Raw genomic sequence first — 19,854 nt, 5'->3', positions numbered from 1 at the left:
GACGTTGAAGGAAGCGGGTGAAGAGGCCGCTTTGCCATCCTTGAAAGGCGACATTACAACTGAGAGCGATGAGGATGCCAAGAGGAAAAACGAATTCCATCTCCTCCTTGCTGCAAGGATGGGATGCGAAACTGACGGCGGGGGCCCGCGCCGGGGTGGGGGTGGTGGGGCAGGATGCGACCCCCCCACTCCCTCTCCCAGGTGCCCCCCCCGCCTCAAAGGCTGTCCTTTGTTAGCTGCCCAGAGTAGAAGAAGCCGAGCTACTCGTTCGGGGGGAGAGAAATGTCAATCAATCAATCAATCAATCAATCAATCAGTCAATCACCAATCAATCAATCAGTCAATCAATCAATCAATCCACCCTGCAGAGACTCCGGCCGGCCCTGGACCCTCTTCCCTGCCCAAGGGCTCCCTGGGTCTTTCTGCCTGTTCCCGAATGACCCCCCCAGGGTAAAAGCATCGCCTGCTGGCCCCACCAGAAGGGAGGGGGGGCTACTGTTCTTCAACATCTGGAGAACCCAGATGCCCACCTCGGGGGCGCCGGGTCTTCATGGGGTGCCTCTTCCACATTTCCTGCCATCAACCGAAGGCGGCGTCTTTGCCTCTTCCCGGTGACTGACTGGCTGGCTGGGAGGCGAACCCGTGTCGCCTCTCAACACGCGGCTGGGACTCGGAGGGCCCCCCCCAAGCCTCGCTTGCCTCTCTTTCTTTTTCGTACTTCTATGCTCCCTGCGTCGGCGTGACTGACAGCGCGAGGCCCCGCCCCATCCGCCTTGTCGGAGGCCGATGGTTGTTTATACCAGCCGAGGGCGGGGCGGCGCGGCGCCTGCTGGGTATCGTAGTCTCAAGGCCGGGAGGGCAGCTGCGGCGAGAAGGGCGGCGGGCGGGGCGCGAGGACTCGCTTTCCCGTGGTGCCCCGCGCGGGAGCGGCCTGCAGGCTTCCCTGACGGAGCGACTCGGGAGGCTGAGGAAGCCCGTCGCCCTCCCGGCCCTTCGGCCCTTCTCGCCCTCCGGCTCCCGCTCCCGCTCCGGCCATGGGCTCCCTGCTGAGCCGCCGCATCGCCGGCGTGGAGGACATCGACATCCAGGCCAACTCGGCCTATCGGTACCCGCCCAAGTCCGGTGAGGCAGCCCCCCCCCCCAGAGAGAGAGAGGGAGGGAGGGAGGGAGGGAAGCAAAAGGGGGGGCAGCCCCCCCGCGCGGCCCTCCGCCCCCCCACAGCCCCCGCAGCCTCCTCGGCGACCGCCCCCCCCCCGGCCTTCCCCAAAGGCTGCCTTTGTCGACCTCCCTTCCCCCTCCCCCGCCTTTTTTTGGGGGGGCTCTCCCTTCCCCCACTTCAGGCGTGGGCCTCCCCCCGCCTCCCTCTTGCCTTTCCTCCCCTCCCCCACCCTCCTGAAGCCTGGGGGGTCCTTTCCTGTGAGGGGCTGCAAGGGGGGGCTCTCTTGCCCCCCCCACTCCTTTTAGTCCTCCTCAGGACCCTGAGAGGGAGGCTGGAGGGGCAGATGGGGGGAGGAGGGCGGGGCGGGGCGGGGTAGGGGGGCCCTGCAGAGGCACCCAAGCCTCCTCTTACCCCTCCTCCTTCCCACCCTCCACCCCTGCCATGAGGCTCCAGCCCCAGACGCCGTCCACGGCCCCCCCAACCCATCCCACCCCAGGCGGCCCCTCCAGGCCCCTTTCTATGCCCACAACCACCCTCTCCCCCTCTGCCTCTAAACAGGGGTGCCAACCCACAGCTCCCAGAGTCGCCTTCCATGAGACTGCCTTGGTTTCTGGGGTGTAAAATCTGGGAGCGTCTCTGGAACCCAAGGCCGGCCTCCTAAAAACCAGCTTTGAGCATCGCTGGTGGGCAATGGGAGGCGGGGGGGGGGAGATAGGGGTCAGCTGTCAGAAGGAGAGTCTAGGTATTGGCGGGAAGGGAGTTGCAGGGAGGGCCGTTCATGGCTTCCCTACAAGCTTCCAAGGAGGTTGCTGGCTGTGTCAGCCTCTTGCGGGAAAAGCCAAAGACAGATCTGGGTGTCCCTTGCAGACGAACATGGGCCACGGCCAGGCGCCTTCACCAGACCCCCTCTGGACCTTTATCAAGCATCAGCTACAGCTTGGTCTCCCCGCCTTCTCAGAAGGAGCCCAAACGTGTAATGCAGCCTCTTCCTTATAGCAACACGAGGCCTTTTCTCTTTGCCAGGGAACTACTTTGCCAGTCATTTTTTCATGGGAGGCGAGAAGTTCGACACACCTCATCCGGAAGGGTATCTTTTTGGGGAGAACATGGACCTGAACTTCCTCGGGAACCGGCCTGTCCAGGCAAGTGCCAAACGCTTTCATCAGGGCTTCTGTGGGAGCAGGATCCCGATGCAAAAGGAAGAGAGGGAGGGCGGTGCTGCAGCCCCATGGATATTTCCCCCCCAACAGGGTTCCTTTTGATTTCTCTTGATTTCAGGGGCTGTGCAGTTTTCAGAAACAGCCTGCCCCATGATGGAAGCTTTGAGATAGATAGGCGTCAGGGACAAAAGGTGGAGAATACTGGCAGTGGGAAATTCTGAACGTTGTGTTTCAATATGGTGGTGGGCAGGGCCATGGGGAAGAGGAAGACCATGATTTCCTTCTTGGCATCGTTCATCTGAACTCTCACCGCAGCCCTTCTCTCACGTACTGCCTGGCCGATGAGTTGTATCGCATCTCCATATTTAGCCCTTGTGCCCTTGGTTGCTGGCTGGGGATGGCAAGATCTGAAGTCCAGCCCATTCTGTAGGACACCAGCTTGCAGGAGGTCAAATGGCCTGAACGGAGGTCCCCCGCAGCTCAAACCAGGGGGCGCCAGGAGAGAGAGACCCTTCCACCCAGGCTCTTTTCTCCAGCCTCCCCCCCCCCCTTTGTCTTCCTTGCAGTGGATTGGCTTTGACTCCAAAGGTCCTTCCTTCCTTTTTTCTTTCAGTTTCCCTACGTCACCCCTGCGCCTCATGAGCCAGTGAAGACCCTGCGAAGCCTGGTGAACATCCGCAAAGACTCCCTTCGCCTGGTCAGGTATTTCAAGGCAAACTCCAGCTTTTCGGGTTATCGGGTGGATTTGTGGTTCAATTGGAACCCGATTTGCTCAGGGCGGAAAAGGCAGGCTGGGTGAGGCCAACTTTGCGATTGGCATCAGGTGGGCAAATGGGCATCCATTTTTTTTAAAAAAAAATGTTGCTCCTCTGGCCTGCTTCTCATCTGTGCTACGTGGGCAGGCCCTCCTTCCGGCTTAGGCTTGGCTGCTTCCCTGCTCCCTGCCTTTGTCAGGGCTCAACCCAAAGGTCATCGTTGGATCAGCCCTCAGAGGACACTCCTCCTGTAGAAGCCAGGCTCTGAAATCACAAAGAGCTTGGAAAAGTTCTTTTTTAGGAACACAGTCCTGGGGGGGGGGGGGTAGGGGGTTGGTGAGGCGGACCTTCTTCAGAGGTCTTTGCCTTCCCCTGGGGCCCTTGCCCTCAAAGAGAAGGTAGCTGGCAATTTGGAGAGAGGGCTTTTTCAGTCCTGGCACCCTGTCTGAGGAAGACCGGTAAGTCCCCCGTTTCCTTCTCTAAAGTTTCTAATGGACAAATGGTGGCAAGAGTTTTTTTTTAAGACATAAGACATAAGAAATTTATTTGTCATTGCGCTCACAAGTGGGTGCAACGAAATGAGGTGCTCTTCCCCAAGGTAAAACTGGACAACACTACAAAAAAAAGTTAAAATATACACAACTTTCACCATCCAAATATAGATACCCCGTTTTCTCTCAGCAATTGAAATCCACCAAAAACCTATGGCCCCACATTTAAACTCAATACTGCACTTGGGTAAAAACTGTTCTTGAATCTGCTTGTCCTTGCTTTCAATACCCTGAATCTCCTTCCTGATGGTAATAGTTTAAAGAGCTGATATCCCGGATGAGAGGAGTCTTTCAGTATGTTAGATATCTTCCTCTTACATCTGTTCTTATACAATTCTTCCAAAGAGGGGAGTGAACAGCCAATGATGTTTTGGGCCGTCTTAATCACCCTTTGAATTGCCTTTTTCTCTGCCACTGTGCAGCTCGTGAACCATACACAGAGACAGTAGGATAATATGCTCTCAATCGAACTCCGATAGAAGGTGATTAACAAACTCTCAGTCAATTGTTGCTTTCTAAGAATCCTTAGAAAATACAACCGTTGTTGTGCCTTCTTGATTAACGCAGCGGTGTTTGCACTCCAAGTCAGGTCATTTGTTATGATAGTCCCAAGAAACTTACATTCAACCACCTGTTCCACACAAACTCCATCTATATACAGTGGCTGAATGTCTGCTCTTTTTTTCCTATAGTCCACTATGAATTCCTTGGTTTTTTGGATGTTAAATAAAAGATTGTTTTTTTTGCACCAGCGGGATAGCTGTAATACCTCGTCCCGATACGCAGACTCATCATCCCCAGAGATAAGTCCTACTAGTGTAGTATCGTCTGCAAATTTGATAATCCTATTACTGGGATGGTTATTGGTGCAATCCGATGAATAAATGGAGAACAGTAGTGGACTAAGGACACAGCCTTGTGGAGTGCCAGTGCTGAGTATCTTGTCAGTAGAGATGTAGTCATTCAGTTTAACCCTTTGTGGACGATTTGTTAAAAAATCCAAAATCCACAGACAGATAGAATCTGGAAAATCAAGATCTTTAAGTTTGTCTATTAATCTGTGGGGTATAATGGTGTTAAAAGCAGAGCTAAAGTCCGCGAACAGCATTCTTACATAATTCCCTTGTGTTTCCAAGTGGGATAAAGCCATATAAAGCACAGTATTGATCGCATCCTCGGTTGATCTATTTTCTTTATAAGCAAACTGAAGCCCATCAAAGGGATGAGGAAGGCAGGAGATAATATATTTCCGAACTAACTGCTCAAAGCACTTCATTAAGATTGAAGTTAGTGCCACCGGCCTGTAGTCATTCGGACTGTTTGTAGGCAACTTTTTAGGCAGTGGAACGATGACGGAAGCCTTGAGACAGACGGGAACTGCGCATAGTGTCAGGGATCTATTAAAAATTACAGTCCATATCCCGGCTAGCTGATCAGCACAGTCTTTTACCACCCGACCAGGAATTAAGTCGGGTCCAGCTGCTTTTCTGGAGTTAACCACTTTCATAGTCTGTCTCACATCCTGCTCATTCACAATGAAGGGGGGACTCTGCTGAGTAAATGATGGCAAATGAACAGTTTCAGTTTGATCGATCTCGAATCGAGCAAAAAAGTTGTTCAACTCCTCAGCCACCTCCACACCTCCGCCTGAGGAAACCTTTTTTGCTTTGTAGTTTGTTAGTTGTTGAACCCCCTGCCAAACTTGCCTCATGTTATTGCTGAGAAAGCAGTCTTCAATTCTCCTCTTGTATTCGGCCTTAGCTTGCTTAATGCCTCTCCTCAAATTCGTTCTTGCTGCACTGTAGTCTAGATCATCCCCAGACTTAAAAGCCTTATTTCTAGCATACAACAGGCGTCTAACCTTCCCGGTCATCCAAGGTTTTTGATTGGGATAAACCCGGATACGTTTATCCACTGTGACCGTGTCAATACAGTGTGCCATATACCCTAACACTGCAGCTGTATGTTCTTCCAGATCAGGATGGTCAAAAATTTCCCAATTTGTTTGTTCAAAACAGTCCTTTAACTGCTCCATTGCTCCCTCCGGCCAGCTTTTCACTGTCTTGACTACTGGCCCTGACTGTTTTCTCAGAGGAATATACTCCGGAGCTAAAAACAGGGACATATGGTCAGACTGGCCCAAGTGTGGCAATTGTAATATCCTGTATCCATTTGCAATATTCGTGTAGACCTTATCTAAGGTGTTCAGCCCCCTAGTAGCACACCTTACATGTTGATGGAATTTGGGGAGGACTGCACGTAGATCTACATGATTGAAGTCTCCTGCAATAATGTATACAGCATCCGGAAATTTACTTTGCAAGTTGCCAATTTCATCGCCCAGATGACCCAGCGCCAAATCCGCATTTGCATCCGGCGGAATATAAACAACAAGAATAATAACAACGCTGAATTCCCGTGGAAGGTAAAAAGGTCTGCATTTAACAGACAGATATTCCAGCTCCAAAGAGCTATGACGTGTTATAATCTCTGAGTTTGTGCACCAGCTCTCTCTAACAAACACGCACAATCCTCCTCCTCTGCACTTCCCCACATTCCTGTCTCTGTCCAAACGATGTAATAAAAAACCTTCCATATCAATAACAATATCCGTCCTCTTGACATTTCTTCCGTTCAGGTACAAGGAGGATGCTGACACCCCCACCGAGGAGAATGGGAAGCAGAAGGCCTTATACAGCCTGGAGTTTACCTTTGACGCCGATGCCCGCGTGGCCATCACCATCTACTGCCAAGCAACAGAGGAGTTTGTTAATGGCATGGCCGTGTGAGTGCAGGATGCCTTTCATGGATTTCTCCCGCGAAAGCCTCCAGGAGACAGAGATCTCCTTGCAGAGCTGGAGACCTGCAGGGGGTGGCGGGGGTGGCAGCGAGGCCAATCCCTCTCCTGAGGGACCTGCTGTGGTTGCGCAAACCCTCCCCCCCCCAGTGGAGCACAACCGAAAATGTCTGGATGTCACTTCAGGTTTGAGGTCCATTTTGTTCTTGAGCAAAACAATGTCCCAAAAGAAGAGGGTGAGTTTTGCTCTAAGGAGAATTGTGCTTCCTGGGGATTTCCAGAAGGGCAGTCTCCCCACCTCTGTTTTGTGTCAGGGATGTTCATGGGGAGGGCACAGGGGGGCATCTTGGATGCCCTCCTCTGTTGTGAGTTTGCCAGCGTGAGAAACTTCTCTCCAGCCCAGGCGCAGCACCTGCAGTGGCACCTCTGTGAGGTTAGGAAGTGCACCGAGGGTCCCTGGTAGATTTGGCCGGCTCCTTCCAAACGGAAGCCTCGTGGCCTGGGTGAAGGCGGCCACGCAGCAGGGGCCCAGAGACCCGGTCTGTGGCTGCTCCTCAGTAGATGGGCCACAGGGAGTGGAGTGACTGGGTGCCCGGGAGGAGGCCTGGAGCTTTTCCAGCTGCCTCTGGGTGATGATGTGTCCCCCCTCCCTCTTTCCTCCCTCTTCCCCCGCAACAGCTACAGCACCAAGAACCCGTCCCTGCAGTCCGAGACTGTGCACTACAAGCGGGGGGTGAGCCAGCAGTTCTCGCTGCCTTCCTTCAAGATGGACTTCTCTGACTGGAAGGATGATGAGGTACTTCTCCTGACTTGCTGGTCTCTCCAGTTCTCGGGGCTTCACCGCTGAGTCTTTTAGTTGGGCGAGGGCTTACAGACTTGGATCCTCCCCCAAACCTTTCTGGAAGCGGGGTTTGCTCATTGGTGTCTTGTGGCCTTAAAGGTGGCCCCGTTCAGGAGGCTTTCACGTGGGACCAGCCAGGGAAGGTTCTCCATAGGAGAAGGGGCATTGTTTTATTCCAGAAGGCTCCTTTTTGAAGGCTGGCCTCTTCAGCAGTCCTAGAAATCATCTCCCTGGGCTTGCATTCTGCATAGCTAATCACTCCCTGGGCCTTTTTTTTCCTAGCTGAACTTTGACCTGGACCGAGGCATTTTTCCTGTGGTAATCCAAGCTGTGGTGGATGAAGGTGATGGTGAGGAAGCTCCCGGGCCCTTGGGAAGGGCGGGCTTGGCATCTGGCTCGTGGCCAAGGTGGAGAGAGAGGTCAGACTTTGGTGGCCAAAGGGCTGGAGCAGCTTCCTCAGGAGCCCAGCTTGTGTCGGGAAACCACATGCTGTGTCGGATTCCTTATGAGGGTTGCAGCTATGGGGGGGGGGGAGGTGTGGGGCAGGGATTAGGGCTGTGGGAGATCTCCTCGTGGAGCCGCCTGGCTCTGAAGCGGGCACGGCGCTGGGATGCAGTGGGTCTGGGCTGCTGCCTCCTGCTCCTCCAACTCACGGGCTTTGTCATTTCCTCCTAGTTGTTGTGGAAGTCACTGGCCATGCCCACATCCTCCTGGCCGCCTTTGAAAAGGTAATCCGGTTGCATTGAGGTGGTGGTGGAGGGGGCCTGCCTGTGCCAGGCCGTGGGTCCCCCCCCCGGCTTCCGCCCAAGCCAGCTCCAGGCCTCTCTGTTTCCTCTTGCCAGCACGTTGACGGCAGTTTCTCAGTGAAGCCCTTGAAGCAGAAGCAGATTGTAAGTCCTGTCGTCGTCCTTTTCCTCCTGCAGCCCTAGAGAAATGGGTGGGAGAACCTGGAGTGGCCCTTGCTGGCTCTGCCTCCTCGCAGGTTCAGGCACCCCCTCCCCCCTCCTGGCTTCCATGGCTGAGATGCCCCGTTGGGCCAGGCATGGGCCGAACCTTGCCCCCATCATGCAGCTGTCTCTCCTGCTCCCTGGGCATTTCTAGAAGGACCCCTGGCCCGGGGAAGGTTTCAAGTCCTGTTTGCCTATCTGGAATCCATGCTGTTCTAATTGCCACCCTTGAATTCTGTGGAAAGAAATAAGAATCCTAAAGGTGGCGATTTTAATGGCCAGACACCAGACAAGAGTTGTGTTCCCAGAAGGAGCAGGAAGTGCTTTCTTTCCCCTGCAGGTGGACCGGGTCAGTTACCTGCTGCAGGAGATCTACGGGATTGAGAACAAGAACAACCAGGAGACCAAGGTGAGAGAGGCCCCTGCCTGGTGGCTAGAATGAGGCCTGAAGGAAGCTGGAAGGGGCGCCGGGGGGGGGGGGGAGAATGCCAGGCAGGCCATCCCTCCTCAGGAATGAAAAAAAGGTGCGGGGGGGGCGGACTTGCCTGGGGTTCTCGGTTCCATTCTTGTCTGTCTTGGCACCATGAGCGTTCCCTTCCATCGTTTCTGCTTGCCCCGGGGGGTAGGGGGGTGGTGGAAGTTTGTCTGTCTCTTGATCCATGGGCTCTCAGAACTGATGCCTCTTCAGAGAAGGCCAGAAAAATCTCTCAGTCTGTTTTAGTGACTGCTGTGACCCTCAACGTCGCTTTGACTGTAGTGGTTTTCTTGTTTAATCTGGTTTCATTTTGTTTTTAACCGCTGCTGTTATGTTTACTAACAGTAATCGTAACCGCATGCATGAAGTGCAGCGTGTGCCTGCCTGCCGCTCTCCCACTGGTTCAGAACGGTCGGCCAGTTTGCAAGAGAGGGCGAGGATGTGTCTGCGACAGAAGGGACAGGAGGGAGGGAAGAGAGTTGGGGCATTCTCAGCCACTGCTGCCGGCGGGGGCGGGGGCGGAGGAAAGATCAGCAGGGTGGAAGGAAAGGAGAGCAGGGTCCGAGGGTCCGTGGAAGGACTCCCGGTGGGTCCCGCCTGGAGCCGGCAGCGCCGACCGCCCTTCTCCCTCCTCTCTTGCAGCCCTGTGACGACGAGAACAGCGACAACAGCAACGAGTGCGTGGTGTGCCTCTCGGACCTGCGGGACACCCTCATCCTGCCCTGCCGGCACCTCTGCCTCTGCAACTCCTGTGCAGACACCCTGCGCTACCAGGCGAACAACTGCCCCATCTGCCGCTTGCGTGAGTCGCTGCCGCCGCCGCCGCCTGCCTTCAAGGCAGTTCTCTTGGGGCGAACGAAGGGGCACCCATTCGCTCCAGCGGGTGCAGGATGAGGCCGCCCTTGAGGCCATTGCGGATGGCAAGGAGGGACACGGCTTGTCCTCAGGCTGTTTCTCTGGCTCTGCAAAGGGTCTGCGTTGTGCCGGAGGCGTTCCACCCTTGGCGTGGGGCAGCTTTCCAGAGCTTGTAGCCCCTGTGGGTGGGGGCCGGTGAAGGTGATGATGACTGATCTATATATGTCTTTCTGGGAGGCTGCAGGATGGGGGTGGGGGGAGTCCCCCAGCCCCTTGCATCCTGAGTGGACTTGGCCAGCAGGTGGGCTTAGGAACGGAGCTCCACAGAGGGGGGACCCTCGCCCAGTTCGTCTCTCCCTGAAAGATCCGGAGGCAGAAGGGCTGAAATCAGCTTTTCTCTTCTCTTCCACGGCAGCCTTCCGTGCCCTGCTGCAGATCCGAGCCGTGAGGAAGAAGCCAGGGGCGCTCTCACCTCTCTCCTTCAGCCCCGTCCTGGCACAAACCCTGGACCACGATGAGCATTCGGTAAGGGGAGGGGGCCCCGTCGTGCAGGAGGGAGAGAGAGATGGAGCCTGGCTTCCAGGCCAGGATTCTGGGTGGGTGGCCGTCCCTTAACCATGTGGTGACTGCACCCCCACTTGTTCCCTCCGCAGTGCTCGGACAACCTCCCTCCGGGCTACGAGCCCATCTCCCTGCTGGAAGCACTGAACGGCCTGCGCTCAGTCTCACCCTCCCTCCCCTCGGCTCCCCTCTACGATGAGATCAGCTACACGGGGGTGCTGGACGGGCTTCCCCTCTCGGGCAGGCCCCTCGGGCTGGACCGCACGGTGGAGAGCAGCCACCAGAGCAGCAAGCACAGCAAGTCTCCAGACAGGTCAGGGGGGGGGCCTGCGGGAACCCCCAGGGTGGGTGGCCTTGGATCCCTCCTCCTTCCCTCTGTGTGGGGAGGGCACACCATCCCTACTCCTGGCGCCCTGGTCCCATGGCAGGACCTCCTCCTGCTTTCCCCTTTTCCTCGCCTCTCTCTCACTAGGGCTGTCTCTCTGAAGCGGGGCTCTCGGCAGGACCCTTTAATCACTCCCCGTCTGCTGGGAGTGGTGCAGGTGGGGTCGGGGCTGGAGGTGCAGGGCTTTGTGGAAGGCCTGGAGGGCGATGGGAGTGTGCGCAGGAGGAGGGGGCAGAGATGTCCTGCTACATGGGTGGAATCGGCAGACGGCCTTCACAAACGACCACCCCCACCCCCCTCCACACACACACACACACACGCACACACACATCAAGACTAGAAGAGCAGGCCTTCTGGGAATCGTGAGCCCAGGGCATGCTCTTGAGGAGCCCCTTTCAGAACCCCAGCTTCACTACCCTGCGTTCTCCCTGTGCTTGCACAGCACCTTGCGTTCCCCCTCCTCGCCGATCCACGAGGAAGACGAGGAGAAGCTCTCGGAAGACTCTGACTTGCCGCCTCCGCTCGTCGGGACAGAGCTGGTTCTGCGGGAGGGCAGCTCCCCCGAGGTGAGTCCCTTCCTTCCTCTCTGCCTTGGCTGGAGGAGAAGCAGCCGGGGGTGGGGTGGGGTGGGGGGGGGGTGGAAGCCAGGTTGGCAAACCCTGTGCTTTGTGGTGCTGTGTGGGCCAAGCTGAGGCCTGTCCTTCCCCCCTTTTCAGAGCCTGGCCACCGAGGACTCGGAGGAAGGTCGCCCCCTGCAGCAAGGTTAGCCTGTGGTGGTGGTGGAGGGGGGGGGAGTGGGCCCAGAAGCCTCCAGGCCCTTCGGGACTTGATCAGGCTGGGTGGGGGGGGTGCAGCTGTTTTGTGGGAGTCCTTTCGGTCTGGTGCTCAAGTGCAGGAATGAGAATGCTGGATCGGGCCTTGAGGGGGTGCAGAGTGTCTCCTGGGCAGTTGGGGGGCTGTCTGCAGGGGCAGCAAATGCCAGCCTTCCCAAGAGCACAGGGGTGGGTGGGCTTTGACCCCCCCTTGCCCCCCCACTGCTGTTCCCCAGGCAGCCAGCCCCCATCGGTGGAGGACATTGTCCAGGAGAGCAGCAGCGCCAGCGAACCAAGGAGCCTCCTCAGGCGGGAGAACGGGCTGCCAGCTGACATCTACCTGCCAGGTAACCCCTCGGAGGAGGAGGCTGCCGGGGCAGGGCGGGGGGGCTGCCTGTGGAGTCTGGGGTGCTGAGGGAGGCTGGGCTGAGGAGGACTCCTGTCGCCCCACCCCATGCTGACTCCCCACTGCCGTCTCTCCCCGTCCCACCCCCGGCTTCCTGTGTCTTCTTACTTTTCCTGTTCTTCTGGCTTCTGAAAGTCCCCCTGTCCCCACCTAGAGTAGGTGGCTTCTGACCCTTCCTGCCCTGGAGATTAGCCAACCCCCCCCCTGCAGGAGTGGCCCAGCGTGCATGTGTGTGCTTGCTTCTCAGGGGGCACACCTGAAGGTGTGCATGCAGGGAGGTGGTTCCCTGGGAGGAGGAGGACCAGGAAGTTGCCCTGAGCAGACACAAAAGAAGGGGGTACAGCCTGGAGGGAAGGAGGGAAGGGAGGGAGAAGCCCCTGGGGGGGGGAGCACAGGCAGAGCGTCTCCCCCCAGATTGCCCGGGGGACAGTCGAACCCTTGGTTTAGGGCAGGTCCCGTCCCTGACCACAGCCGCTGCCCCCCCCCCAGGCCCATGTGTGGAATCCATGCTGTTGGGACACTTGGCCCCTCTAACGTCTCCCTCCTTTCTGTCTGCCTCGCCCCTCCCGCCCCCTCCTCGGGCAGCCCTCGGCCCCCTGGACGCCTGCTCTGTTGGGAGAGAGGAGTGAGCGGGTATGTCTTCTCTTTCCTTCCGGGACCTGGCCGGCGCCTTCCTCGGCCCTGGAGGCGGCAGGAGAGGGGAGGGTCCTGGCAACTAGGAGTGGAGGGTTTGGGGAGCAGAGGTGGCGACCCAGTGGCAGGTGTGGGGAGGGGGGGTCTGTCTGCTTTCCCAGCTGCTGTAGAAAATCCTGGGCTTGGGGCTCTGCATGCTCCCACCCCCACCCCCCCCCACCCCCACGACGGGCAAGGTGGTGGTGTGTTGGGGGCTTGGTCGCTGCTTCCGGCTGGAGCCTCCCCGGAAGGCCCCGACCCTCTTGGGAGCCAGGCGGGCCGAGGGGTTGGGCGGCTACAGACACACACACCCCTGAGCTGGCCTCTCTCTCCCCGCACTGCAGGCTCGTCCGACTTCACGGGCACCCTCCCGAGCCGTGGGACCGGCCACCTTGGGCAGCCTTTCCTCTTCAGCCAGCCACACCTTGGCGTGGAAAGCGGGCAGAGCCCCTCCTGAGTGCCCGGCTTGGGGGCCAGAGCCACCCCCCAGGGGCCCCAGTGCCAAACTCTGGGGATCCAGTCTGCTCTCCAGGGTGGGAGGGGGAGCTGCCTGCAAGATGCGGCCCCTCCCTTTCCACCATGGGATGGGATCTTAAAGGGGACACAAGACGGCTCCATCTCAGTCCGGCTCTTCCGCCTCTTTCTCGTGACGGACCTTCCCTCTTTGTACAGAAGTGCATGCTCCAGACGCACCTCTTCCCTTCCAGCCCCCCTTTTCCCCACCTGTCTCCACACTCTGGAACTGGTGTGAAACGGGCCTGATGGGAGAGCCTCTCTCTCCTGCTTTGCCAAACAGCTGTCGAGGCCTGACCCCCACCCGCCCAGCCTCGCCCTCCACAAACACTGGCCTGGGCCCAGGCAGGCTGAAGGCTCTCCCTCGTCCCCCAGCGCCCCTTGGCCAGGACGCCAGCCCCCAGCCTGGCAGCTGCCTCTAGAGGTTGGGTTGGACACCCAGGGGTTTTTTTTCTCTCTTCTCCTAGTGGGCAGCATCCACAGACACCACCAAGCCCCCCCTCCTAATTTCTTGCTCTCTTTTCCAGAGAGGAGGCCTTGCTTTTCAGGGGGCTTCCCAGGCCCCCTCCCTCCCACAGACCCCTCTGCTCTAGAAGGGGCAAAGGCTCCCTCTCCTTTGGGCTTTTTTCTACCCCTGGAACTGCTTTTGCTCTTCAGCTCCCTGATTTGACAGGGTCAGCCTCGGGAGAGAGGGGGTATGTGTATGTGTGTGTGTGTGTGTAGTGGCGATAGTGTTGTGGGGGAGACTGGAGGAAGAGGCCCAAGGCCCAGCTCCTCTTTCACTCCCTGCCCTTTGGCTGGAGATTTACCCACCTGGAGGCCCCGTTTCCCACGGGAGGCAGGAGGTTGCTGCCCCCCCCCCTTTGCCCTCTCATGCTCAGTGACTGCCCTGCCTTGTGCCTTTTTGCTGCTTCTCCCTCATGGCTCGCTCCCCACCCTTGGAAGAGAACCCCCCCCACACACACACACCCTTTCCTTGGGGCCTTAAGGCTGCCAGAGGTCCTGTGGCGCTGCCAGCTGCTCCCCTCTAGCCCCTGCCAGGGTGCCTGTCACTCTTTTGCTTTCCGTGCCCAGAAGGCAGAGCTGCCCCTTGGCCGTCGGCCTGCTCCTCTTGCTTAGGCGGTCCAAGCCCTGCCCTTCCTCCTCCTCCTCCTCCGGTTCCAGAGTCCATCTCTACCTGTTTGAGCCTCAAGTGAAGGCAACGGGAAAGGGCCCAGCTCTCTCTTGGCCCAGCCTGTGTTCTGGTCCCCTAAAAACCAGCCGGGCGGCCTTCCCTACCCTGGGGCCTTGCACCAGCCTTGGACTACAGTGCCCATCATGCCTGTGCCAGGCATGAACCCAAGCGGGCTCATTCCGGTAGTAGAGCCAAGGGGAGGCACCAGGGCTGGGGAAGGCTCGGGCCCGTTTGCGGGGGGTGGGGGTGGGTGGATCAGCAACCTTTCCTTCCTCCTGTCCCGTTGAGTGGCCCGGCTCCAACCGGCGCCCCGGCCTCTGGGCCGCTCAGCATGGGGTTTGGAAGTCCCACGTTCTAGGGGTGCCTTGGGGGGCACAGACGGAAGGAGGCGAGAGGGCCGCCGTTCTCCCGAGCTCCTGCCTTCCACAGTGGGGACCGTCCTGACCTGCTTTATAAAAAAGGTTGCGGGACGGATGGTTTGGGCAATGTATGTAGAGTGCCCGGAACATAAAACTCAAACTCTTATTATAGGTGGCCTCCTGTCTTCTTTGCTCTGTGGTGGAGGGCGGGCTGGGTGAGTGAGGGGTGCAGAGTCTGGGCCGCCATTCCCTCGGGCAAGCACCGACGGCCCAGCTGTGGCAGGCGCTTGGTGCGGAGGAGCGGCATCTGGAGGGCACCCACCTGCTGCCCACCTCTCTGACCAGGCCGCTGTTTGGGGTGGGGGGTTGTTTCCCACAGCCTCTGGAAAGAGGGATGGAGCGGTGGCCCCTCCAAGCGAGTGCAAGGGCATCCTGGCTTCCTCCTTAGCGCTTTGGGGCCCTGGTGGATTTGCTGCGGCTGCTGGGAGGCCCCATCCTCCTGCTGCCGTGTCTGGCCTCCTCTTGAGAGGCAAATAAAACCACACCCCACACACCCCTCTTTAAGGAACAGCCACGGAGTCTGGCTCACGGGCAGCCCTGTCCGTCCCTTCCTTCCTCTCCCCACCTCCCACCCTGGCACAGAAGCCACGACAGGGGGGGGTCTCTAGTCAAAGGCTGGGAGTCGCAGGAGCCCAGAGCCCCAGCAGCTGGACCGGCCCGGAGGGCTGCCTGTGTTTGCCCTGGGCCATGCCACGCCTGGTAGATGTTGCCCATGCCACGTGGGCAGGCCTGGGCTTGCCTCCTGCCTGGCCTCCACGGCACGGTGGCTCCTTGCCAGCGCCAAGGAAGGGAGGCCTGCAGCTGGCTGATGAAGAGGCGGTCAACAGGGTCATGCCAAGCAGCATCTTGCAGGGTGGACGGGCTGCTTTCTTAGGTGCAGCCATGACAGCGGGCAGGAGCTGCCTCGATGTTGCTTCTTGAATGAAAAGAAACTGAGGCTCAAGAAACATTGGCATGTATTTAAGAAATGGTGCCAAAATCCAGATCTGTGAGGAACTTGGGGGGGAATTGTATGGCTTCTGCCCCGACTGACTGATTCGGCAGTCTTACACCTTTGAAGGCTGGAAAGCTTGCAGGTCTCCTCCCCTCCCCTGCCCCCCCCAGATAAGCGGCCAGCTGCAGGCTATGGAAAATCTGTTGCACCCACTCTTTGGGGGTCTAGGCCTTTTGCTAAACACCCCTGCACCCCAATGTCCCCTTAGCAGGAAGAGCTGTGTGGGCCAGGAAAGGGGGGGTGCTGCGGGCTTCCCCCCTTGGCCACTCACACCCCCCAGTGCTGGATCTCTGCCAGGAAGCTCTCCGCGAAGCAGGCCCCCTCCTCCAAGGCCCACGGAGGGGCCAGCGGCCCTTCCCCCCAAGGCCCCCCAGCGGCGCCCAGAGTCAGCTCCTCCGCGTGGGCCAGGGTGGTGCCCGGAGAGGAGGGGGAACCCTCTGGGCTCAGCCGGCCGGCCTCCTCTTCCCCCCGGGCAAGGGAGCCCAGGGCAGCGGTCAGCTCCAGGTCCTCCTCCAAGTCGCTCTGGGCTGGGCTGCTGAAGGGGTCGCCGTCGTCCAGCGCCGAGGTCCAGCCGAGATCCCTGGCCAGAGATGGGCCCAGGGCTGGCGAAGAGGGTGGGGAGCTCCCGGCGCCTTGGCCCCCTGGCGGCTGCTTGCGTTTGCCCAGCTGGCGTCTCCCTCCGGGCGGCGGGTCCTGTTGTGGAGGGGTCTGCGCAGGAGAGGGCGCACCTGGCTGGGCGCCAGCGGAGGACAGGACTGGCACTCCCCGCCGCCGCCGGAAGACCCCCTCGGCAAGCAGGGCTGCGTACTCGGGGTTGACTTGCCAGAAACCCCCCTTGCCAGGCTCATCCTTCTGGCGCGGAACCTTCTGGAAGCACTTGCTCAAGGAGAGGTTGTGGCGGATGGAGTTCTGTCGGGAAGGCAAATGGCGAGCGGGGAGGAGGGGGTTAAAATTAGGGCACACCAAGTCAGGTGGGGGGGACCCCCACCCCTCTGAGCCAGCCAAGGGAGTCACTATTCGCTTGCAGTGCGGCAAGCTGAGCCCCCCACCCTGCCGCCACCTTTGGCTTTGGCCAGGAGGGGGGGGTCGGGTCAGAATCTTTGTGGGCTCTCTGTTCCTGAACCCCCAAAGTGGCCCCTGCAGTTTGGAAATGGGGAGGGGGAATGAGAATTGTTGGGCTTCAGCAACTGCCCCTCTTGGATGCCCTCTTGTTCCTCTGTCGGGGGGTGGGCATGTCTTGTCCCCAGGGACCAGTTGCAGGGGTCCCTGACGCTTTGACTTTTCCCACCCACCACTACAGAACTCCTCTTTCTTGGGGGGGGATCCCCCAACTCGCTATGTTTCAGAGGAGAATTACTGCTTTGCTGGGGGGGGGCGTTTGGGCTTCCAGGAACAATTTTCATTCCCCCCTCCCGATTTCCAAACTTCGGGGGCCGCTTTGGGGGTTCAGGAACAGAGGGCCCACAAAGATCCTGACCTGACCCCCCACACACACACTTCCAGGTGCGAACAGGAGCCTTCTACCCAGCTCTGAGGTGGGTCAGTGGGGGTACGTACGTGGGGTGGGTGGGGGGTTCACAGGCCCACTCCTCACCTGCCAGGTGGGGTCTGCATAGCGATAGTAGCAGAAGTTCTCCCGGATCCAGGCATAGATGGCGGCCAGGGTGAGCCGGGCTTCTTGGCTGGCCCGCAGGGCCATGTAGATGAGGGTGGCGTAGGAATAGGGGGGCTTCACCTGCCGGTTCGTCCGGTAGTCGACGGGGGCCAGGGGAAGGAGCCGCAGGCAGGGGGTGCCCGAGGAGATGGGCTTCCCTGCGGCGGGGGACATGTCCCCTTGGGGGGCGCTGGCAGGGGTGGACGAGCCTGGCAGGAGCCTCTGGTGGCCGGAGATGGAGGGTTTCTCGGGATCAGCTGTCAGGATGGAGAACTCCTGAAGCCAGTGCAGGCTGGTGAGGCTGTCGTCCACCGTCCCGGCCCCGCAGCCTTTCCCCCAAGGCTCTGCCGGCCAGACTGGGGGCGACTTCCGAGTAGACATCTCGGAGGTCTTCCACCTCTCCTGCTGGAAGGACGGTCCTCTGGTAGAAGAGACCGAGTGAACTGAGCGGGGTCCAGCCCCAGAGGAAGTTCTCCTCTGGGGCCAAGACAAAGAACAAGGTGTTGCCTTCTCCTCCGGCCTCCCACGGCTGGATTGGGTTACGCGGGGGCCGCCAGCCAGGCCCGTCTGCAGCCCGTCTGGAAGTTTAGGAGGCTGCTCCCTGGGGGCCACCGATCCGGTTTCCGAGGGTGTCCAGGTGGCAGCAAGCGAGGGTTCACGGTTACATTCATTAGGGGAGTGTGAGACGAGGCTGCAAGCAGAGACCGCCTGGGGGGACCCACAGCCTCCCTCCGCAGAAAAGCCAGCATCAGCCAGAGCCTGTGGCACAACTTCAGTGCCCGCAAACAGGTGGCAAAGCCCCTTCATGCGGGTCGTAGCCTGCGAGCAGCGGCTCCTCAGCTGTGGGCACACGGGGAGTCCACTCCCTTCCTTCGTTAGCTTTTGGGGCTGCCTGCGGGGAGGGGGACCCCAGAACGGAAGCCGGCCCTGGAGCCCTGCCTGCCCCCCCCCCGCCCCAGCAAGGGCTAGTTACTCAGGGACTGATAAAGTGGAAGAGCTTCTCCCACCCTCTTGGAGAGGAGAGCTCGCCCGCCCTGAGCTGTGCAAGGAGACTGGCCAGGAAAGGGAGGAGGAGGAGGGTGCCGAAGATCCTCCTTCAGAGCACAAGGGCCCTCCACCAAAGGAAAGTCCGCTTCGGAGACAGCGGGTCTCACGTGGGCTTCTCGACACATTCACGGGACTCTGTCCCACTTCTCGCCGGCCACCAGTGACACCTCTGAGTGAGGACAAGAAAACCGCAAAAGAGACCAGCTGGGAAAAGGGGAAACCCAGCTTGGAAACAACCTCTCACGTCTCACAGGAGGAGAGTGGACCGTGGGGTCCCCAGGTGGGCGGCCACGGCCACCTATTGGACTGGTGCTTCGCAGGCCAGCCGAGACAGGGCTGAGCCCAGCAAGGCTGTCCTCAGCACCTGCGCCTCCTCCCAGCCTCTCAATGGCTCCCCGGGGCCACTTTTCCTCCTGACTGCCGGCGGATCTCTTCCCAGCCACGCTGCTGCCACGTCCATATCCATATTCAGGGAGGTTCGTGTCAGGGAGGAGGAGGAGCGGATGGGTGGGGTGAAGAACAAGCCAAGAGAGAGTCGCAAAGAAAGCAAATGCTTTTAATCCAAGACATGGAAAGTGAGGGTGGCTCACTTTTGGCTCTTCAATAAATAAGGGGTCGAACAGGTGTGGATGCGGTCACCACCGAAGCTTTTGGAGGAAGGCAGCCTCGTCACAGAGGCCTGTGTTCCCCCTTCCTCCCCGCGCTCACAGAGGAGTGTGAGGACAAACCCACAGGGGGCAGGCAGATGAGAGCGGCCAACAGCAGACCAAGGAGCGGACGAAGACATAAAACCAAAACCGTAACACAGATGGGGAACCAGATTGACTCGGGACATTCTCAAGCAGCCACAGGAAAGATTTAAAACACACAAAGAAGGTCGCACGTGATGGCCGTGGTGGGTTTTTCGGGCTCTTTGGCCGTGTTCTGAAGGTTGTTCTTCCTAACATTTCACCAGTCTCTGTGGCCATGGGCATCTTCAGAGGACAGGAGTCAGAACTCTCTCTGTGCTTAAGGTTGCACATGCTTGGCAGTTTGGTGGCCTCTTCCCATTCCAAGCTGAGAGGCCATGGAAGGAAAAAAGTGTGGGGGGGGGACCTGACCACATGGCCCTCCTGCCTTGCTCCCAACCAGAAGACAGCCAAAAGTGGGAAATTCTCTCTCTCTCTCTCTCTCTCTCTCTCTTTCTCTCTCTCTCTCTCACACACACACACACACACACACAATCCAGCAGGCCTCCCTTCGCTGCCATCACCAAAGAGGGAAGGAGCCTCCCAAGACTCAGCCTGCACAGTCCTGCACTCTGCTGACTGCACAGGGGAAGAGCTCAGAGCCTTTTCCTTTGGTTGCCATGAAGACCGCCTCCCGCTGCTCGTGGCACGGCTACGGCACAAGGCAGGCTGGGCAATGTGGACCTGCCCCAGCCAACATAAAGAGCAAGAGAAAAGGAAGCCCCCTCCAGCCCCCTTCACCAGGCAGAGGGTCCCCCTGTCTCCTGGAGACTGGTGCCTCTGAGCCAGTGAGGGACACATGGACCACCTGGGAAGATAGGCAGGGGCCACGATGCCCACGAAGTGGCAGGCCAGGCGGGACAGGAGCTCGGCGGGTGTTTTCAGCAAAGAACAAAAGCAAAGGGGAGGCTCTTACTCCGGCTATCTAGTAGACCCCTCTTCCATGCTT

General features: G+C 58.9%; 2 protein-coding genes across 4 annotated transcripts; one reads left to right on the top strand and one right to left on the bottom strand.

Annotated features, from left to right (window-relative positions):
- Positions 1 to 910: 910 nt before the first annotated feature.
- Positions 911 to 12,966, top strand: MGRN1 (mahogunin ring finger 1). 3 transcript variants are annotated; one of them, XM_072982456.2, is made up of 17 exons: positions 911 to 1,122; positions 2,183 to 2,301; positions 2,933 to 3,021; positions 6,264 to 6,410; positions 7,101 to 7,218; positions 7,546 to 7,612; positions 7,939 to 7,991; positions 8,106 to 8,153; positions 8,551 to 8,619; positions 9,328 to 9,487; positions 9,956 to 10,065; positions 10,194 to 10,414; positions 10,929 to 11,052; positions 11,203 to 11,248; positions 11,535 to 11,645; positions 12,290 to 12,337; positions 12,721 to 12,860. In XM_072982456.2, exons 1-16 carry the CDS (start codon positions 1,035 to 1,037, stop codon positions 12,331 to 12,333), a joined length of 1,614 nt encoding a protein of 537 aa, XP_072838557.2. In that variant the 5' UTR covers positions 911 to 1,034; the 3' UTR covers positions 12,334 to 12,337; positions 12,721 to 12,860. The 3 variants fall into 3 exon arrangements, with proteins under 3 accessions (XP_072838557.2, XP_072838556.2, XP_072838555.2); XM_072982455.2 differs by lacking the exon at positions 12,290 to 12,337 and having other exon boundaries at positions 7,546 to 7,606; positions 12,721 to 12,966; XM_072982454.2 differs by lacking the exon at positions 12,290 to 12,337 and having other exon boundaries at positions 912 to 1,122; positions 12,721 to 12,966.
- A 2,522-nt stretch (positions 12,967 to 15,488) lies between these two features.
- LOC110089104 (uncharacterized) lies at positions 15,489 to 18,067 on the bottom strand. The gene is made up of 2 exons (XM_020811928.3): positions 17,071 to 18,067; positions 15,489 to 16,385 (listed from the first exon to the last, which is right to left on the bottom strand). Exons 1-2 carry the CDS (start codon positions 17,935 to 17,937, stop codon positions 15,744 to 15,746), a joined length of 1,509 nt encoding a protein of 502 aa, XP_020667587.3. The 5' UTR covers positions 17,938 to 18,067; the 3' UTR covers positions 15,489 to 15,743.
- Between the last annotated feature and the right edge of the window lie 1,787 nt (positions 18,068 to 19,854).

The sequence above is a fragment of the Pogona vitticeps genome, chromosome 13 (assembly GCF_051106095.1).
Source record: "Pogona vitticeps strain Pit_001003342236 chromosome 13, PviZW2.1, whole genome shotgun sequence".
NCBI classification, from domain to species: Eukaryota; Metazoa; Chordata; class Lepidosauria; order Squamata; family Agamidae; genus Pogona; species Pogona vitticeps.
This window is presented reverse-complemented; position numbering and strand designations above follow the sequence as displayed.